Source organism: Triturus cristatus, chromosome 7 (genome assembly GCF_964204655.1).
Source record: "Triturus cristatus chromosome 7, aTriCri1.1, whole genome shotgun sequence".
Classification (NCBI taxonomy): Eukaryota; Metazoa; Chordata; class Amphibia; order Caudata; family Salamandridae; genus Triturus; species Triturus cristatus.
The window spans coordinates 199,038,750-199,057,244 of record NC_140590.1 but is presented as its reverse complement, the minus strand read 5'-3'; the positions used below and the strand labels follow the sequence as shown (position 1 = coordinate 199,057,244).

The window sequence follows — 18,495 nt, the reverse complement described above, 5'->3', positions numbered from 1 at the left end:
CAGATTAGGGCGATCTTGGTGCTGTAGCCAAACAGTGCAGATTGCTAGGGCAGGCCTGGAGCCCATATAGGCCACACTGCAGGGGGCATTGGAGCACCCATGTATGGTTTGCGGTGAGTGCACAGAAACTGGCTAGCTTCCTGTGATGAATGGAAGTAACCAGCAGTACTTCAGTTAAACTTGTTTGCAGGCAGGCAGCTTCCCGCCTACTGGTTCTGTCCCTTCCTGCATGCTCATCATCCATCACCCACCTGCCCCTGTGCTCATCCATTTGTCTGCCACCCAACTCAGTTCTGAGCCCTTTTTGCCATCACTCGTCCTTTCTCACCACAGACACAGCACTCCATTATATAATCATCTCTGTGAGTCTCTGGGCAGCGTTAGAAAGTGGACCTCGCCCCTACTAATAAAACAGCTGAAAATGCAAGCCCAAGGTGCAAGGAGTGCAAGGTGTTGTGCTTGTGCCCCCTGCATCTATTGGCTCTTACTATAACTACTTATTTTGGCTCAGCATTATATACATAGCTAGCAGTGGATTACTACAGGGAGGTGGCAACCTGACACAACACCAAAATAAAAAAAGCAATTAACAACCTGCACTATGATTCCACGCCAGGTTGTGGTGCCTAAAACAACAACTGTTAGTAGTACTCAAAAACAAAGGCTAGTCATACTGCTCAAGATTGAGGCTTCTCTTTGCAAGAGCTCTACTACCCTGTCCATATTCATCCTGGTAATCACCTCATCAGGACCTTCCTAACCCTCATCGCACCGTTGTGCGACCGGAGACTGAAGACCATGTATGGGGCATTAGGAAGCTGCACTCATAGAGTTTGTAGCCCACAGTGAGTGACTTCATTGGCAGCAGGGAAGCAGGGCTTCTGATGCTGGTGGACCTTTGGTTACACCCACTCACCTGCACCACTATGCCTCCCGACACGTGGTGAGGCATTTATTGGCACAAGAACTAGTTTTGCTGCGCAAGAGGGACAGTGGAGGCAATCTTGATAGTGCTGCCTAGTGCTGCAGTTGGGCTAGGAGGGCAGCCTTGGCTTCAGCTTCCGCCTTGGCAAAATCCAAATATGGTGAGGGCCAGGTGAAAGGTGACCCTGTGTTGCCAGTGGAGTAAATGCCACTAGCTCAGAATGAACCAGACCCTTGGTCTTTAATAGACTACTGTTGGTGTCTACTGGAATCTCTTTGCTTGATTACATCATAGAGGGGTACCGATAATCTGGAATGAGTGGACTACATTGCCCAGAACTCTCAGGGATCAGGAGGCAGTCCCTGAGAACACCAACACCTGTGCAATCACGTTGGTGTAATATAGCGCATATAGCGCATTGTAAGGACGTGTCCATAGATGACTGAGACTGGGCATGGCCCTCTATCTTTAGCCCCTGTCCCGTCTCAGATTACCATCACACTTTGGAGGTGAGTGATTTTTTTACATCGAATATGGGCAAGAGTAAAGGTACTAGTCTCCTTCCCCAACTGTAACTATCAATAACATGCTAGGCAAGGCCATGGGAATAATGTCCGAGGAGATTGCGCTAACTGTGGTAATATTGTCATCATCTCTTGATGTCTATCCTAAGCTAGTGAATGATATGAATTACTCTTCCTTAAATGGCAGCCCCTTGAGATCTAGTAATGTATAGACCCTGATCCAATCAAACACCGTTATTAGCCAGGGGAAGGCCAGTGAAGTCGCAGATAGGGCCCCTGTTCTCCATGGCTCATCTGAGCTTGAATCTGAACCCATTTTCAAGAAGAAAAGAGATATTAGAAAGCCTGAAATGGTGACCAAGAATGCTAGTGGTAAGCGACAGGGCCAAGTCTCCTCTTGGTGTCATAAGCGTTGCCATATCAATCAATGCAGACATAGGACTCTAAATGTGAACCCTAGTGACTATGATATCTTGTGAAAAAATGTTTGTGCCACTTTAGAGAAGAAACTCCAACCAATATATTAGATTTTCCCCCGCTACATACCCTTATATTTTAGTTTTGGCTGGAGTTCCATCTCTAAGGGGCACCAACACTGAATCATGGTGGGAGCTCCATAACTAAAGTGCTGTGTGGCTCATTGAAAATAAGCATTTTTATCCAAGAAGCATGAATGAGATTATAATGGTGAGGAGGGTGGGTTGGGTAGGCTTCTCTGAAAAGGATATTCAGGTGACTGTTAGTTGTAAGACATATCTTGAGATATAATGAAGATTTCGGTCACAAAAATAAAATTTGTTTACTTCCATTAAGCTATTTTACAAGCCCAAAGGCCAAAGGATCATACAAAACCCCATACCCCTCAAGCACCACTCACACTTTGGAACAGGTTTTCTGTTCTTGACAATCTCAATAATTTAGACTGACTGGGAGACAAGGTTCACAGGTATGAATGTACCAACACATATTTCCCAAGGAATAATGTCTAATCCTGCTGCCCTCTCAGCTATGAGAAGTAGCAAGGGTTGAAGTGAACGTGTGCTGAAAGTCCTGATTTGGAACATCCCAGGTCTGCAATCCAAGATCATGATTCCTGATCTGACCACTTTTATAAAACAGTATGATAATTCTATTTCAGGAAACCTGGGCAACTCAAAAATTGTTTCTTTTTGGCTATGAGTGTTATATTAATCTGGCTACTCCATCTCGATCTTGATGGTAAGGTGGCTTAGCCATCTGGGTGAGCCTCTCCGCTGGTGGCTGCACCGACGCAATCAAGATCGATTACGATAATCTCAGGGTTGTCAAATACACAAGAGGTCAGACTCTGTACCTAATTAACTTTTACAACAATGACTTCGCCTACACCCCAAAAACCAACTTTCTTATAGTTGTTGATGATATTGCTTCATTGCAAAGTGCTGCTGAAGATAAAGGGCAACGTGTAGGGCTTTGCTTAGCATGGAATTTTAAAACCAAGCTCCCCCTGCAAGCTTTCTCCCTGATCAACCACCTATTGAAGACCTAGACACACCAGACTGTTTTTGAATAACATTGACACTATAGGGTCTGAATTGATGAAGTACCTGGCTGTGTATGACTTAAACAATGTATGGATATAGCAGGTAGAAATGACTTTTCCATCCCCACCATTAGATGTAGAGGCTGTTGAACTCCAATATATTATATTTATATAACATCTGGTTTGGGGTGTCATTGCTGCGTGGTAAAGATGTCTCATTGCACTATGGAAACTACAAGCCCATCGAGGTAGCAGTCCAACTACCCCTCCAATCCTAATTAAAGGATAGATTGTGAATCTAGAAGCCTCAAACTGACCACTGCCAATTTAAGAATGGTATGAAGAGTCAAAGAACCTGCCCAACTTTTTTACAAAGTGATTAGGGAGAATCCAATGTTGATCGAGGCTTTTTTTAGTTGACGTTGATACTGAACATCACGTAACTGGTGCATTTATCAAGCTTTGTCTTAATATATGGAGAATGTTACTGACAACTCTGCGTCCTACTGATAATAAGCCCAGGTGGTTTGAATGTTGTAAGATTAACTGGCATTTACCTAGGGCCCTTAAGGTAAAACCTAGGGACCCACAGGAAGTTACATCTCTACTCAGGGAATATAAAGAAAGTCACCACTAGGAGAAATACAGAAGCTCGAACCAAACAGTGGGACTCACTGGTGTTGGTGTCTAATACAAAGAACAGCAGACTTTTTGGTCCGCTGTAACTGATATGAGATGCATGAACCAGACACTGATCTCAATTACTTGTCACATCACTGGTGAGTCAAGGAAAGAGCATTTTACAGATATTTATGCCGCCATCTCAGAGGAGTCCAAAATCCTTAAGGTACCTAGCTGTATGGGAGTCTCAGTTTTATTGAGCGAAGTAGAGGATGCAATAAAACAGAGAACAGGTAACAAAGCCCCTTTCCCAAATGGGGTTCCAATTGACCCTATTAAGCATAATCATGATTTCTAGGCGCTGTTAGGAATTTGCTGACCTCATGGTCAAACTCGATAATGGTGCCCATCTTCAAAAAAGGGTGATTGCATGCAGCCGGGTTGTTACTGGCCCATTTCCTTTATTAGACTCAACATTTAAAATATTAGGGAGGGTTCTGTACAGCAGAATTAAGGGTTGGACAGAGCAGAAGCATATTCTTTACCCTTGCACGATTTTTGAGTCTTTAATACAGCAGGCAGGGTTTGGTGACAATTTTCTGCAGCAGAGCTTCAGTCCTTGGTCAGCAACTCTTCTTTGTCCTTATATTCTTTGTATCTGTCAAATCTAATTTGCCAGGACCAGGAATATCACCTAAATACGAAATGTAAGGGCTTTAAGGGGGGTGACAGGGAGTAGCCAATGGTCTACCTACCTTTAGGTTGTCTACACTCTCTCAGTGACGACTTCCTGTGGGAAGGGGCACTACCCCCACCCTAATTGACTAATTCTCCCTCAAACCAAGATGAAGGGAAATAAAAAAGTAGGCTTCACATCACCTGCCTCACCTTAGGGGTAGTGCCGGCTGAATGAGGACCCACCTTGTAATTTAACTAATTTTCAAGATTTTCCTCCCGCCAAAAGTGAATCAAAACAGGGGGATGGCATCCTCCAATATTTGGAGATGAGTCTCATTTCAAAGGCAGCATCTCCTTTGAAGCTTCCCATCTTGCAACGCCTTTGGAATGCCTTTTCTGCCTGGAGGAGGTATGAAAAACCTCTGCCTAGAGCAGGCTTTTTTCCTGGCCTCTGATAGTGCAGGCTCTCACCCCATGATGACAGAAACATATCTGGTGGTGGCTGTATGGCTAAGACGAGTCAGAGATCACTCTATAGCAGGAACCCAGGACACCTCAGTCAAAGTTGCATTAAAGGAGGGGATACTGCAAGACGAACCCAGTTCCTCACACAAGACCCCCAGTCCACAAGCCAGGAGACTTAGCCAAACCTGGGAGAGTCTTCCTAGTCTGCCAAGCCAGGAAGAGTAGGGAAACTGGTTAAATTGTTGCTGGGCATACTATTCCTTACATCCTCCTGTCCAGGTCAGTCCCTCTGGGTAGCTGACCTACTTCAACAGTTTCAGGACCCAATTGAAAATGCTCTTTGTCTTCCTCTTTTTGCCCTCACCCAATAATTTCAGTTTGGTGTCAGAGGTGTCCACCTCTGCTAATTTTAACTTAGCCAGGGCAACTCCCAGCTTACCCAGAGAGGTTACCCACAGCTTAAGTAAACCCACGCTGACAAACAGGGTCAGGGGGCCTAGCTTACCACTTGACATGGGGTCAGAACACAAAGCCATGTAGAATGCAGCCATGAAGTCTAACACCCAGCAGAGATCACTGACAGCTGTTACTGACGAGAACCACACCTTTAGCTCTTCACCGATTGTTGAAGGAGCTAACTTACAGGTTTCTTGTCTGCTGCTTTAGAATGGGGGCCTACTACTTACTGTAGTAAACACCATTCAAAAAACAGTTTAAAACAAAGTTTATTTGGGCTAAATAGTCCTTAAACATTTAAAGTCTACATAAGAACAACACATAAAATCACATTTCATAGTAAAATTTTCCATAAAATTCACATATTTAAAATTCATTGCTCCTTCAAACTTTCAGTATGACATACTCTATATATTAAGAACAAGAAGTTCAGTTCTATTCACATTTAAGAGTTTCTTTTGCTTTATGAATGACCTGTGTCTAAAGTACTCATTTCAGTTAGAAGATCTACTGCTTGTACCCTGTTTTCAATACCATACTTTTAAAAAATTGGGCATGAAATCTCTTTCCGTATATCCAAAACCTTCTGACAATCTAATAAAATATGTAGAGTATCACACGTTGTGCCCAAGGCACAGACACATTTTCCCTTGCTATCAATTATTGCTCTTTTTACCCCGTGATTAGCAATGTCCTAATCTTAGTAATTCTCTTCTTAACTGATGACAGGATAGTCTATCCATGTAAGGGAAATTATGTTTATTTTGCCACGAGTTAATCATGAAGTGTACAGATTTTTTCCCCAAGAGACAGTCTTGGTCCTGAACTCGAGAGATTTCACTCCCCAAGGCCCTGAGTTCCCTCTTGCCCACCTCAATTTGAAAAGTCAGGGGGAACAGCTTGATCCTCATAATTCCACAAGCTTTAGTAATAGTTTCTCTTATCCCTTTTGCCCATATTAACTCACTCTTTAATATCTATTTCTACACCACTTCGAGATTTTATGATCTTCTTCATGGCCATAGCACTGCCAGAATCGTCATAGCGCCATGCATGCCATTATGCGCCATGATGTCAATTCTATTTCTAATCTCACTGCCTGGACCATTGCGGACTTGGGCAATGATAGTACATTTTTCAGAAATGTTCCCTCTTCGACATCTCATCCGTTTTAACCACACTTCGGCTCCGTATAGGAATTGTGGGGGTCCCATGGCTGAATAAGCTTTTAAAACCGGTCTATCTGACTTTTGACCATAAACTCCATTAATTCATTTTAGCCCACTAACTGAAGCTGATGCCCTTAGTTTTAATGCCTAAAGAAGGGTGTGCCAGTTCAGATTTTTCTCAAACCACCCCGGGTACCTATATTCATCTACCTTTTCCAACTTTCTTGAGCCCTGAAACCAGTTGAGCCTTATTTTTCTTCTTCTAAAGCATAATACCTTTGTCTTATCCATATTTACTACAAGTTTTTTAGGACTGCAGTATTCATTAAACATATTCATCTTTCTTTGCAGACCAATATCTGTTTGGTTCATTATTATGAGGTCATCTGCATATAGTAGACATGAAATATGTTTTCCGTTTATCTTTGGGCTGGCCTCCCTTGCAGTGCCTAAGAATGAAGGTAAGTCTGCTATGAATAAGGTGAAGAGTAGGGGGGCCAGTACGCACCCCTGCCTTAACCCATTTCCAATTGGGATTTTCGGCGATAAGCTCCCCTCTAAGTCTAGAATAATCTGCACCCAATTATAAGTGTGTAATGCTTGACTTAACCTTAATAAATCCCTTGGGATGTTATATCCAATCAACGTCTCCCACAGCGTTTCACGGTCAACTAGATCAAATACTGCGTGGAAGTCCACGAAGTAGCAGAACAAACTTCCCCTTTGCTCGATAGACTTCCGTTCAATTGACCGGAACACAAAGCAGTGGTCGACTGTTGAGTGCCCGTCTTTAAATCCCCCCTGCTCCGGGGGCACAACCTGATTCGTATCTGCCCAGTCCTTAAGTCTTTCCAAGATTATTTTTGCAAATACTTTTTCACCTATGTCCAGTGGGTTAATTAATCTGTATCTCCTCATTTGTGTATGGTTCTTATGATTGCTCCTCTCCAATTTTCTGATATATGACCTGTATTAGGTATACCCAGGAACATTTTTGAAAATAATTCTGCCCTCCACTTTGGCCTGGTTTTAATGATCACTGCCGGGATATTGTCTGGGCTAGCGGCTCGAGATAGGGTTAGGTTAGAAATATTTGTTTAATATTATTAGGGGTGAAGTGTTCCTTAGTGTCCTCCCTCACACCTGACCTTTTACAGGCCAATTTCCATATATTTCCCCAAAAGATCTTACCCAATCATCTTCTGGGACAACTCAATTCAAGGACCCTAGTATTTTGCCTGATCTTTCTTGGACTACCTTCCAAAAACCTTTCAAATCTTTAGATTATATTACAGATAATAATTTTGCCCAGCAATGCTCTTTGTATGTTCTTTTTTATTTCTAATAATCATTTAATATTTTATCCTTAATTTCTGAAGGTTGCGGAAAGATTCTACCTTATAATTCCCCGTAAGTCTTCCTTCCCTTTGTCTTATGCTTGCTTTTACTTTACGACATTGTTCATCGAACCAGGTCTTCTCTTTATTTTGGGTTCTGTTTTTCCTACTATCGCCTGATGTTAAAACAATTTTTTCACCCTAGGATCTGTAAGCTGAGGAGCCACCAACTCTAGCTGAATAGCTGCCTGACTAGTCAGAACTTCTTGTGGGACAGGTGGGACTTCACCAGAGACATTTTTGGGGTTCTCCACTACTGGGGTAAAATCTCCTTTGCACACTGGATCTTTGGCTAAAAGTTGCCCACCTTACCCTTTTCTTTCTCTATTTTTTTTCCTCTTGGGACTTGCTTGTACTAGCTGTAGCTCCAGACCCCATAATCCTACCTCTGCTTGGCTCAGACCAACCTCTGGGTGGTCATTTCCAAGGAAACAGTCAAGAGGGAGGTCTTTACTGACTAAAACCCTTCTCAAAATAAGGGACCTAGCCAATTTAGGGCCACTAGAGCCACAGACATAACAGTGGCCTCCCCTGAGATAACCTTTACTCTTTTTGTCTCACCTGGAACATACTGGTTAGAGAGAACAAGCCTGACATGCACATCATTGTAACTGGCACAGGTATCTCCAAGGACAGTGACTGGGATTTCATTCACCAGTTGGTGGGGGGTGTGTTTACTCCCCTCTGGAATCTTCAGCTCACCTTTTAGGCTAAGGGGACTCCCCCATCTTAGGTTTCACCAAGTGATCAGCGTTCCTCCCCAACTCTTGGGGAGAGAATGGCCCCAGGTCCACTAGGTGTTGATGCAACTTTTCCTGCATGCAACACTTAACAGATGCTCTTTAAATTATTACAATATGAAGACCATCATAACAATGCACATTGTTACCTTTCAACCAACCACCTAGTGCTCTGACTGAAAAGTCAACAAAATCAACCCAGGACAGGTTTTTGAGTCTCGCTGAAGTAAATTGTATATTCTTCATTGTTGAGTTCACAGCCCTCCAACCCTTCATGAGGTGATAGGACTCAGCATCTTCCTCATTCAATGTCAGGAGTCTATCCCTGCATTTGCCTGAGAAAGGTTCTCACAAGTGGGAGCCAGAGTGCTTTTTGGCTACCCTTCTACTGGTTCAAGTTCTCTTGAAGGCAGTAACCCACTTGGTGATGTCATCAACCTTTGCATATTTAGGGACAACTCCTTTGGGGTGTTTAGGGTAAAAAACCAAGGGCCCCATTCACAAAAGTAATCTGAGACAAAATCCTAACATTACGACTTTCGGTATTCACAAAGAGCATTTGGGAGTAATAAAGTTAGATTTTGTCTCAGTTAAACTTAAGTTTTACTTAAGTTAAACTAAAACCAAAACTTACACTACACAATCTTTTTCCTACATTTGTCCTACCTTATTGTGCATAACAGTTCTGGTTCTGACATTTTACTCAGTTACGCGCTGAATAAATGTTTCTTGAAAACTAGCCTAATTTATTATTGAGAAAAGTGCCTAGACATGACGTATGCAACAGCATGAAATTATTCTGTGTAAAATGTCATGGTCATCTTCATCCTAGGGTGAAAGAACTACTTTGAATAATCGCTGGTATTGTTCTAGGCTAATTTGCATAATCACACTCACTAAGTAAAGAGACGATTAACAGCACTGCACAATATAACTACCTGGGAGTTTGCTTCACATTTGCAGTACCTTATAAAAATAATTGTTCACAGACATATTCGAGCTGTACAAAGTAAACAGACTAGCCAAGATCTCCACATTGGTATGCAAGTCATCACTTATCAAATATTATCATTCACTTACCGCCTTTGACTCAGGAACTTTAAAACAGGTGTTACTGGAGATCTTTAATACCCCCAAATATGCCTGGGGTGCATATTTAGCCAGCTTTAGCCAGCGCGGCCAACTACCTAGTGGTCAGCCTAGTTGTCACATCGCCCATAACATCTTTGACATTAAAGTCAATTTTGCAAAAAACAGGAGTTGGCCATTTTTCTAAAAACAGTCACGGAGATCATTCAGGACGCACCTAATGTAATCTTAATTGCAACCTCCTATGAAACAACCAAGATGCTGCCTTATCTGAAAAGCCCTAACCAGAACAATCAGACATTTAATATTATGTGCCAGATTAATGACCCTGCTGATACAAGAAAAGAGGATCAATTAGGCAAACCTATTACGAGTTTGGTGGCTGGACTGCCTTCGGAGCACTGCAACCGCCAGACTTTCCTCAGTGCTAGTCAGAGGCTTGCAATATGCTGGTGGTGCCCTTGCGACACAGCCAAGCATATTACAAGTTTCCTCATTGCCACAGTTTTTCATGGTGGTGTTACCTCAATCTCTTGGGATGCTTGCAGGGGGGCACATGGTGTCACCCCTGTGTGCATGTACCCCCTGTTCCTGCATGGCATGTACTTCAGAGTCCATGCATGAACTAGCTTTGGAGCTCCTATGCCGGCTTTGGCGCTCACATATGAGCCTTAGCATGGCACCTCCTTGGGAACGCAAACGGACCGCCCACCAGACCAGGAGAAAACTCCTAATGAGGCGGGCGGTCAGCGGTTGCGTTTAGCAGTTTGGGAGCAGGAGGTGGTGTGCAGCCCACTCCCACACCACAAGAACTCATAATCAGGCCCTTACTTATTAAGGACAGCAGTCATAGAAGGTCAGTCTTCACAAAGCTCCCTGATTTACATTTTGAAAGGCCACAATTAATACGACTTTTCAAATTATGGTCTCATATATTCATATTTACTGTATTATTTTTTAGAGTTGCCCCTGCAGAGAAGATTCCATTCGAAGATGGCTCTGTAGACCTGATAACTGCTTCCGTTGCAGCTCACTGGTTTGAAGTTGATGGATTTTTAAGGGAAGTTGATCGTGTCCTCAAACCCAATGGATGCCTTGCATTGTATTGCCTGTTTCTCCACTATGATCTTCACTACAAAGATTGCTCCAAATGTTTGACTGATACATTTATGGAGGTAAGGGCAAATGTGGTTATCAGTTTGCGATTAATTGGAATATATTTTGCATGGGAATAAAACCCATTCAGAACCATTAAAGGATTACGTTTTGCACACAACACAAATGAGATTGTGTTGATCCTATCTATGTATTAGGGATTATGCTGAGCTAAAGGGGCCCCCTCACACACACAAATTTCAGAGTGAAACCACCACTGCCCCTTACTTTACACAATATTATTTGTTGTTTATGTGTCTCTATGTAGTTTGACATCCATTCTACTATACCCTTTAGGACTTCATGAACAGTACATATAAGACATGAGGGAGTCAACTTTCACATACTATGAAGAAATCCGTACATATAACAGTTAAGAGTAACTTGTATTTTCATCATAGTCTTTATTCGAATTTAAAAATAATTCATACAAGACACAAACGTATACATAAAACAGAATTATTACAAATCTCATTCCCATAAAATACATAAAATCATTCATTAAATACCTAAAATTTGGGGTTTAAGAAGAGAATTAAACATATCAATAGACTAGGGATGACATACACTGCGGAATATAAAAGAAAAAAAAAGAAAGTGATAACGCTAAATTTGGATCTGGAGATTATATCCAGTGCCGTCAGTCCGTGGAGCCCTGCGAATGTACTTTCGCAGTTTCCCTGAGAGCCTTATGCCTTAGAGACCATGCCCAACCCAAATATTTAGCTAAGGCGATTGAATGGACTGGGCAAGTGCTTGTACTAAGAACTCTTAGGGCTACAGCAGAGCTCCTTGTGGCCAATAGTTTACACAGAGGGGAAAGCCACATTCGTCTAGGGTTAGCATATGTAGGGCAGACAAACAGGAAATGAGCAATTGATTCCTCTTTAGCACAGACGTGACAAGATCCTACACTTACACCAAACCACCCGCTAGTTAGGGCCCTAAGTGGAAGGGAGCCTGCTCTGAATTGGAAATAGAGTTTCCTATCTCTGGGAAATGTGATCAAATCCCAATAGGGTTCGAAAGTTGGGATGGCCTTTGCCTCTAAAAATCTGCTAGTCATTGTAGGGGAGGTTGAGTTACTCCACTCCCGGTGGTTTACCCGCTCCCAATAAAGCGTTTTCAAAAGCCTCTTAGCAGGAAACCCAGCAGCAACTGGGTTGCTCCATAACCCCTCCAAGCCCAGGTCTATCAAAATTTCCCGGAGGTTCCTAAGCCACCCGATCTTATGGAACGTATCAGCCTGCACAATGTCCATAATGCCCATTGCGTAAGGCTGGAGCTCCGGGGTGGTCCATAATCTCATCCAGTATAAGACCGGGCGGAGTTTGGCTAGATCCTTAATGGCCTTCCTACCTAGGTCATAACGTAGAGGTACTAGAGGCGTACTCTGTGGGAGACCAACTATGCAGCGAAAAAATTTATTTTCGACGAGTGTCAGAGATGATAGTACGTCGAAACCCCAAAGCTCAGCCCCATACAACGCTGAGCCTAGGGCCTTTGCCTCATATACTTGGAGCACGGGTTTAATAGGCTTAGTGTAGGATTTGTTATGCTCATTAATCAAAGTTCCCGTAATCTGGGTGAGTTTCAATTTGGACATTTCCAAGTGTCTATTCCACTTGTTGTTCTGTGTCACATGCATGCCCAAATAGACAAAGTTTCTAACCTCCTCAAGTATTTGGCCATTCATTCTGAGTGTTCCTACTCTGTAGCTTGGATGCGGGTTGAAGGTCATAAGTTTAGTCTTGGTCACATTGACCTCTAGACCATGATTTTTGCAAAAGTCTTCAAAGACTGAGAGTGCCCTTTGTAAGCCACTCGGGGTTTTAGATACTATAAGAGTATCGTCGGCAAACATCAATATTGGAGTGGATACTCCAGCCAGCTTGGAAGCGTCGGTGTTGACTCGGAGCATACAGTCGACTACTCCATTGATGTACAGGGAAAAGAGCGTGGGTGCCATGGCGCAGCCTTGGCGCACACCTCGCTCAACCGGAAACTCGGGGGTTGTATCCCCAGGGCCTCCCCACTGTATTTTTGCAAAATTAGGCTCGAGGAGCCGCCTAATCAGGGTCAACAATTCCAGGGAAAGCCCAACTTTTTCAAGTACCCTCCAAAGTTGCTCCCGAGGGACAAGGTCAAAGGCAGCTCTTAGGTCCACAAAAACGACGTAGAGACTGCCTTTGCCTAATGTGACTACCTTCCAGAGCAATTGTACAAAGCGGAACACCTGGTCCTGGTATTTTCTTTAAGGAAGGCAGATGGTGATAGTACAAGTGGTTGATGGTACTATCATATCTCAGTCCTTTGCCTTATCCTCCACTATGTACTATAAACTTGGCTTAAGCAAGACTATGGCTCTCTCCTTTGTTATACACCAGAGTGTGTTGCTAAATGGGTGTGGACCCAAGGGGGTGTTGTCAATTGCCTAGATGCCCCTGGTGGGGGTGCCGCCGGCAAATGTGATTCATATATTTGCTAGTTGCCTGTAAATTCAAGTTTATTGGGTGGATATCTGCTGTTGGCTTTCTCAGAAAACTGGGTGCTGGGTAGAGTTTCATATCTGAACATCATGCTCTCCTTAGGGCTGGAGGGTCCTCAGTTTTGTATTCCAACTTTACTTTTCTCCATTGTCATTGCTGGGTTTTGCTTGGTGCTTGAGTGGAGAAATAAGCTTCCACATGCATTCACTTATCTTGATTGCAGCGGGAGCCAGCATTGCTGTCGCCGGGTGGAAGCAGGTATCTTTCCATTTACTCACAACAGCACAGGAAGTAAAACAATTTATGGTTCCCACCAGGCAGGAAAATGTTGGCAGGTCCAGCCGGGTGGTGGCAGACAAGTTTTCTTGAGGGCAGGAAGACAATGTCCCAGGGAAGGCTCCCCAGGACACAAGAAGTTATCCTGCAACAAGGGATAAGGTTTTTGAGTCCTACAAGGGACTTGAGTATTGGGAAGGGGGGCCAGGCCCACCTAGTTAAATTATTTAATATGAAGTGCCCATGCCCCGATCCACTCCAGGGAATTTGTGTATTTTAGGGCAGGATCCCACTTTTTAAAATAATTTGCAGTGGATTCCTGGATCCTCCGCAGATCTGAGGCAATTTAAAAAATATATATCTTTTCGACCCCGGTGGTGGCCCTCATTGGAACCCCACCAGACTAAGTAGTGCAGGGTATCTCTATCCTTGCCCCCTCATATCTTTTTTAATGTTTTTCTTGGACTCCAGACTGAGTCTGACGCCCCAGTTTTCAGTTGGCTGTCACCACATCTTGTCTGGAGATCTGTTAGCTCTACAGATCATTCCTATATATTTACCACTATCATCTCAAAAGCTGCTGAACGGATTCACACCAATTCACAAATCCAGGATCTTGCTTTGTGCAAAATTAGATGTAATTCTGTTCAGCATTTTTTGGGGTATCTGTATTAACTATTGCCCATGGAAAAATTAACAGGATAATGCTTTTTGCCCTCGCCTTTTTTCTCCACCCACAGCACGGATCACCCTGAAACTTTCCAGGAAGCAGGTGATGTGTCACAACTTTACAGGAATGAGATGAGCCATGGAAGAGCTTTTTTGGCGTCAAAGCTATAAAAAAGTTCTTTTATTGAAACATTATTAACTATGATTACCCATTCATAACATGATCAGTGACATTCACTGAGAGGGTTTTTTAGTGAATGCATATATATGTGGTACCCTCAAGAAGCATTCAAGTATAGTAATTGCCAGTGTATGTTAGTCTCCAAGTTTTAGCTGCCGTCCCAAAGTAATGCCTCATCACCTAGCTATGTAGCAATATACACTGTCCCCTCATGTTAATATTCATGCTCAAGGAGTAGTGGCTGAAAAGTGTGGAGTGTTTAGATGGATCTTCATGGCCGTGAACACGGTCACTGGCACCTGAGGGGCTTACATATACTGGCATGTTAAACCTACTCCTTTGTCATGTGCTAACTAGTTGTATTATAGTTTTACAACACGCGCACATCTAACAAAGCTCTTAATAGGATTCATCTTGTAGGTGTATAATATAGGCAATTCCTCCAAATGTGCTGCACATGTCTCAGGGACAGACAGGTAAAATATGGCCACTTGTATTTGTAAAAGTATGTTTGTAATAACTGGAGAACACTTTTGATCAGGCCCAGGGACATCTATCCTAGTCTGGTGGTACACGAAATGGGAGGGCAGTGGCTCTTAGCATGATTTGGTGGCACACAGACAGGAGGGCAGTAGCTCCTATCCATGGTATGATCACGCATGGAAAGGAGGAGAGTATCTCCTACCTTGGCCTCCTGATGCAGTGAAAGGGACAGTGGCTCCTACCTTAGCCTGGTGGCACACATGCAGGAGTACAGTGGCTCCTACCCCGGGGTCCCAGGATGTGACACATTGACAGGAGGGATCTGTCTCCTACCCCAGGATCCTGTGATGTGGTGCATGGCCAGGATGGTACTCAAACCTACCCTAGTACGGTATGGTAGTGCAAGGATAGAATGGTAGGCCCAGGTTCTATACGCCGGTATAGTGTTGAACAGAGAAGAAGCGCACAAATAGTAAGGCAACCCCAGAATCCCAGGAACTTCTAACCTGGTATGGTGGTGCAGAGACAAGGGAGCAGGGGCTCCTATGCATGGACTGGTGGAGTACTGCAGGAAGTGCACAAATAAAAAGCCAGCCCAATGGACTACTACCCATGGCCTGGCAGCACACGGAGAGGAGCTGTATGAACAGAAAGGTGGTCCAAGGGACTATCCATGTATCTGATGATAGACTTACAGCAAGTTCACTAACAGGTGGACAGTCCCATAGACTCCTACTCTCATCTGATGGTGCATTGACAGGAGAGTCACGTAGAGTAAAGCATGCCCATGTTCTTGTACCTTACCTGGTGGTTTACAGACAGGAGGGTAGAAGTTCATATCCATGGTCTGGCGTCACCCCAACAAGTTGAGCATGGATAGGAGGGCAGTTTCAGGGATTCCTATGTTGCTGGCTGGTCTGTTGGGGGCGGACAGGTGGCGTATTGGCTCAACCCTATTCAGGTGTCTCTTTTTGTCAACGGACATTTGAACACGAGCTATCGCTCTCTGATTTGGTGGTGTACGGACAGAGGGCAGGGACCTGTCATTCCCTTTTGCTATTTGTTTGCACATATAGGGCATAGGTACATGGGTGCTGAGCAGTAGGCAGAGCTCACATTCAACTGACTGAACAGCCACTGATGAGATGCACAGCACATCTGAGTTGCAGCACTACTTTCTCTGCCTCTGCTGTGTTTTGCAACAGAAGCAAACACCCACAACCAGAACACCTCAGATCTTTGCTGTGTTTGCAGTAGTTGGCACCACCAAAAGGTGATGTGCTGTGCACTTTTTAGAAGCTCATCTTGGCCCACAGGGAGAGGCCGTGCTGGAGACCCAAATTTGCAGATATACCAGGATTTCTTATAAACCTTCTGTTTTTTAATGCTGTTTACTCACAGGACTTACACTGAAAAGAAAATCTCCAAAAACAGAATGATTTATGAAGTGGTGAGTGGAAAAGGAGGTACCCCACCAGGGTAAAAAAAAGTTAAAAAACACTAACTCTGCGAGAGTAGCTTTGGATTCACGGCTCAGGCTTTTTGTAGTAATCGAGCCCATGGTGGGTCAGGTACTGGGCCATTTTCCAAATAAAGAGAGGATGCACGGGCCCCCCTACTGGGCTTACTAATGCCAACGTTTCCACCACCTCCCTGGGACTTGTTTATAGATAAATTGGGGGGTCACTTGGATCCCCCTGCAGACCCAAGGCCTGAAACCTCCCTGGTGCTTTATCTGAAAACAAAGCAAGGGCTGCATGGACCTCCCCCCACAGCCCCAGGTGCTACCACCTCCCTGGGGCCTTAATTTCAATGAATGCTGAAAACAATGCAGGGGCTCAGCAGTTCTGCCGCTGCCCCATGGACCATCACTTCCCTGGGGCTTAATCCAAGAAAGGAGGGGGGGTCGTAATGCCTCCCTTCTGGAGACATATATAGCCCTGGGGACCAACAGCCCCCAGGGCTAAATCTTCCGATGTCCCAGGATGTCGAACCCTGGGACATAGCTATTTGTTATCGCTTGGCGGGCAGAGAAAATGATAGGCTTCCAGCAGGCGAGAGCATTAAAACTGCTCTTGCTTGCTGGAAGCAGAGCAGAATTGCTCCTGCAGGAGGCGGGGATCTGGCAGGGAGCATGGGGACCTTCAGGCTCCCCCTCCTGTCCTCTTGGAGAGTGGAAGCCCTAGAGTCAGCCACTTTAAGATGACCAGGCACCAGTGGAGGGGGTCACCGCTGCCCATTTTGACCAGGGGAGGGGGACCAAGCAGCCGCTTCCTCATTTCTAAACGGCCAGGTCCTAGGGGGGTGGGATCCCTAAGGTACTATATTTAAGTGTTTAGATAAGGCCGGCCCCAGGAGATAGAGTCCCTGGACTGAAATCAGCCTAAATACACCTTATTTAAATAAGTTTAGGCTGCAGATGATGGGGTCCCTGGAGCCAAAACGAGCCCAAGGAAGGGATGACACATGCCCCCTCCCCATATAAAACAAAACAAACTAAAAAGAAGGTCGGCCCTGGCAAATCGCAGGAGGACCTGCCCCATTTTCACCACTACTCAGCAAACGTGCCTCCTGACACACTACTAGTTGGGGGATGAAATCCCCTTGAGTTCTGAGGGTCCTTGAAGGCCAACTGCCCCTCCTGTTACCTTCAGTAAACCCCAAACATCAGGATTGCTATGAAATCAGCAGAGGCCCAACCCCCTTATTCACCAGTTTACAACTGCACCTCCTGGCACACTATTAGTTGTGGGATTAAGTCCCCTTTGATGGTGAGGGTCCTTGGGGGCCAATAAGACATCATGTTATCTCCAGTAAGTCTCAGACAGCTGGATTGCTGAGAGGTCATCAGAGGCCACACCCCTTTTCTCAATCACTCCTCAAATGCACCTCCAGGTGCATTACAAGTTTGGCGTTAAAGTAACTTTTGCTGTTGAGGGTCCTTGGAAGCCAAGAACGCCTCCTATTACCACCAGTATGCCCCACACAGCGGTTGGTGGTCTGCCCCTTTCTCCACTACTCTGCCAGCATGCCTCCTGGTGCTCTACCTGTTTGGGGATGCAGTCCCTTTGCATGCTGAGGGCCTTTGGGGCCAAGAACCATTCCTCTTACTTCCAGTAAGTCTCACACAGCATGATTAATGAAAGCTGGTCACAGGCCCCGCCCCCTTCCTCTACCACTCTGCAAATGTACCTCCTGGCACAATACTGGTTGGGGATGATGTCCTTTTTGATAATGAGGTTCCTTGGGGGCGAAGGAGCCCTCCTGTTACCTCCAGTAAGTCTGACATTGCATAAATGCTGAGAGCTGGTCAGAGGCCCTGCCCCCTTTCTCTACCACTTTGCAAATGCACCTCTTGGCACACTACTGGTTGGGGGATGAATTTCTCTTGGATGATGAGGATTCTTAGGTGCAAAGAAGCCCTCCTGTTACCTCCAGTAAGTCCAACACAGCAGAATTCTTAACAGATGTTTAGAGGCAGCGCCCCCTTTCTCCACCACTCTGTAAACACTACTACTAATTAAAAAAACATATATATTCAAGGGTTAAAGGGACATTAGAGTTAGGAAATAGAAGTTAAAAAACCTTAGAAATTCACTTACAAAAACAAGGTTATAGGGGTGTTATATTTAGGAAATAGAATTAAAAATCATAGC

The 18,495-nt window shown here is 44.4% G+C and overlaps 1 protein-coding gene across 3 annotated transcripts in view; it reads left to right on the top strand.

Moving 5' to 3' along the window:
- The window catches only part of LOC146809210 (putative methyltransferase DDB_G0268948), a 530,358-nt gene that overhangs the window by 323,199 nt on the left and 188,664 nt on the right, over positions 1 to 18,495 (top strand). For all 3 annotated transcript variants that reach the window (XM_085616026.1, XM_085616027.1, XM_085616028.1), the window contains exon 5: positions 10,548 to 10,761. In XM_085616026.1, coding sequence (XP_085472152.1) covers positions 10,548 to 10,761 — 214 coding nt within the window. The remainder of the gene's footprint in view (positions 1 to 10,547; positions 10,762 to 18,495) is intronic.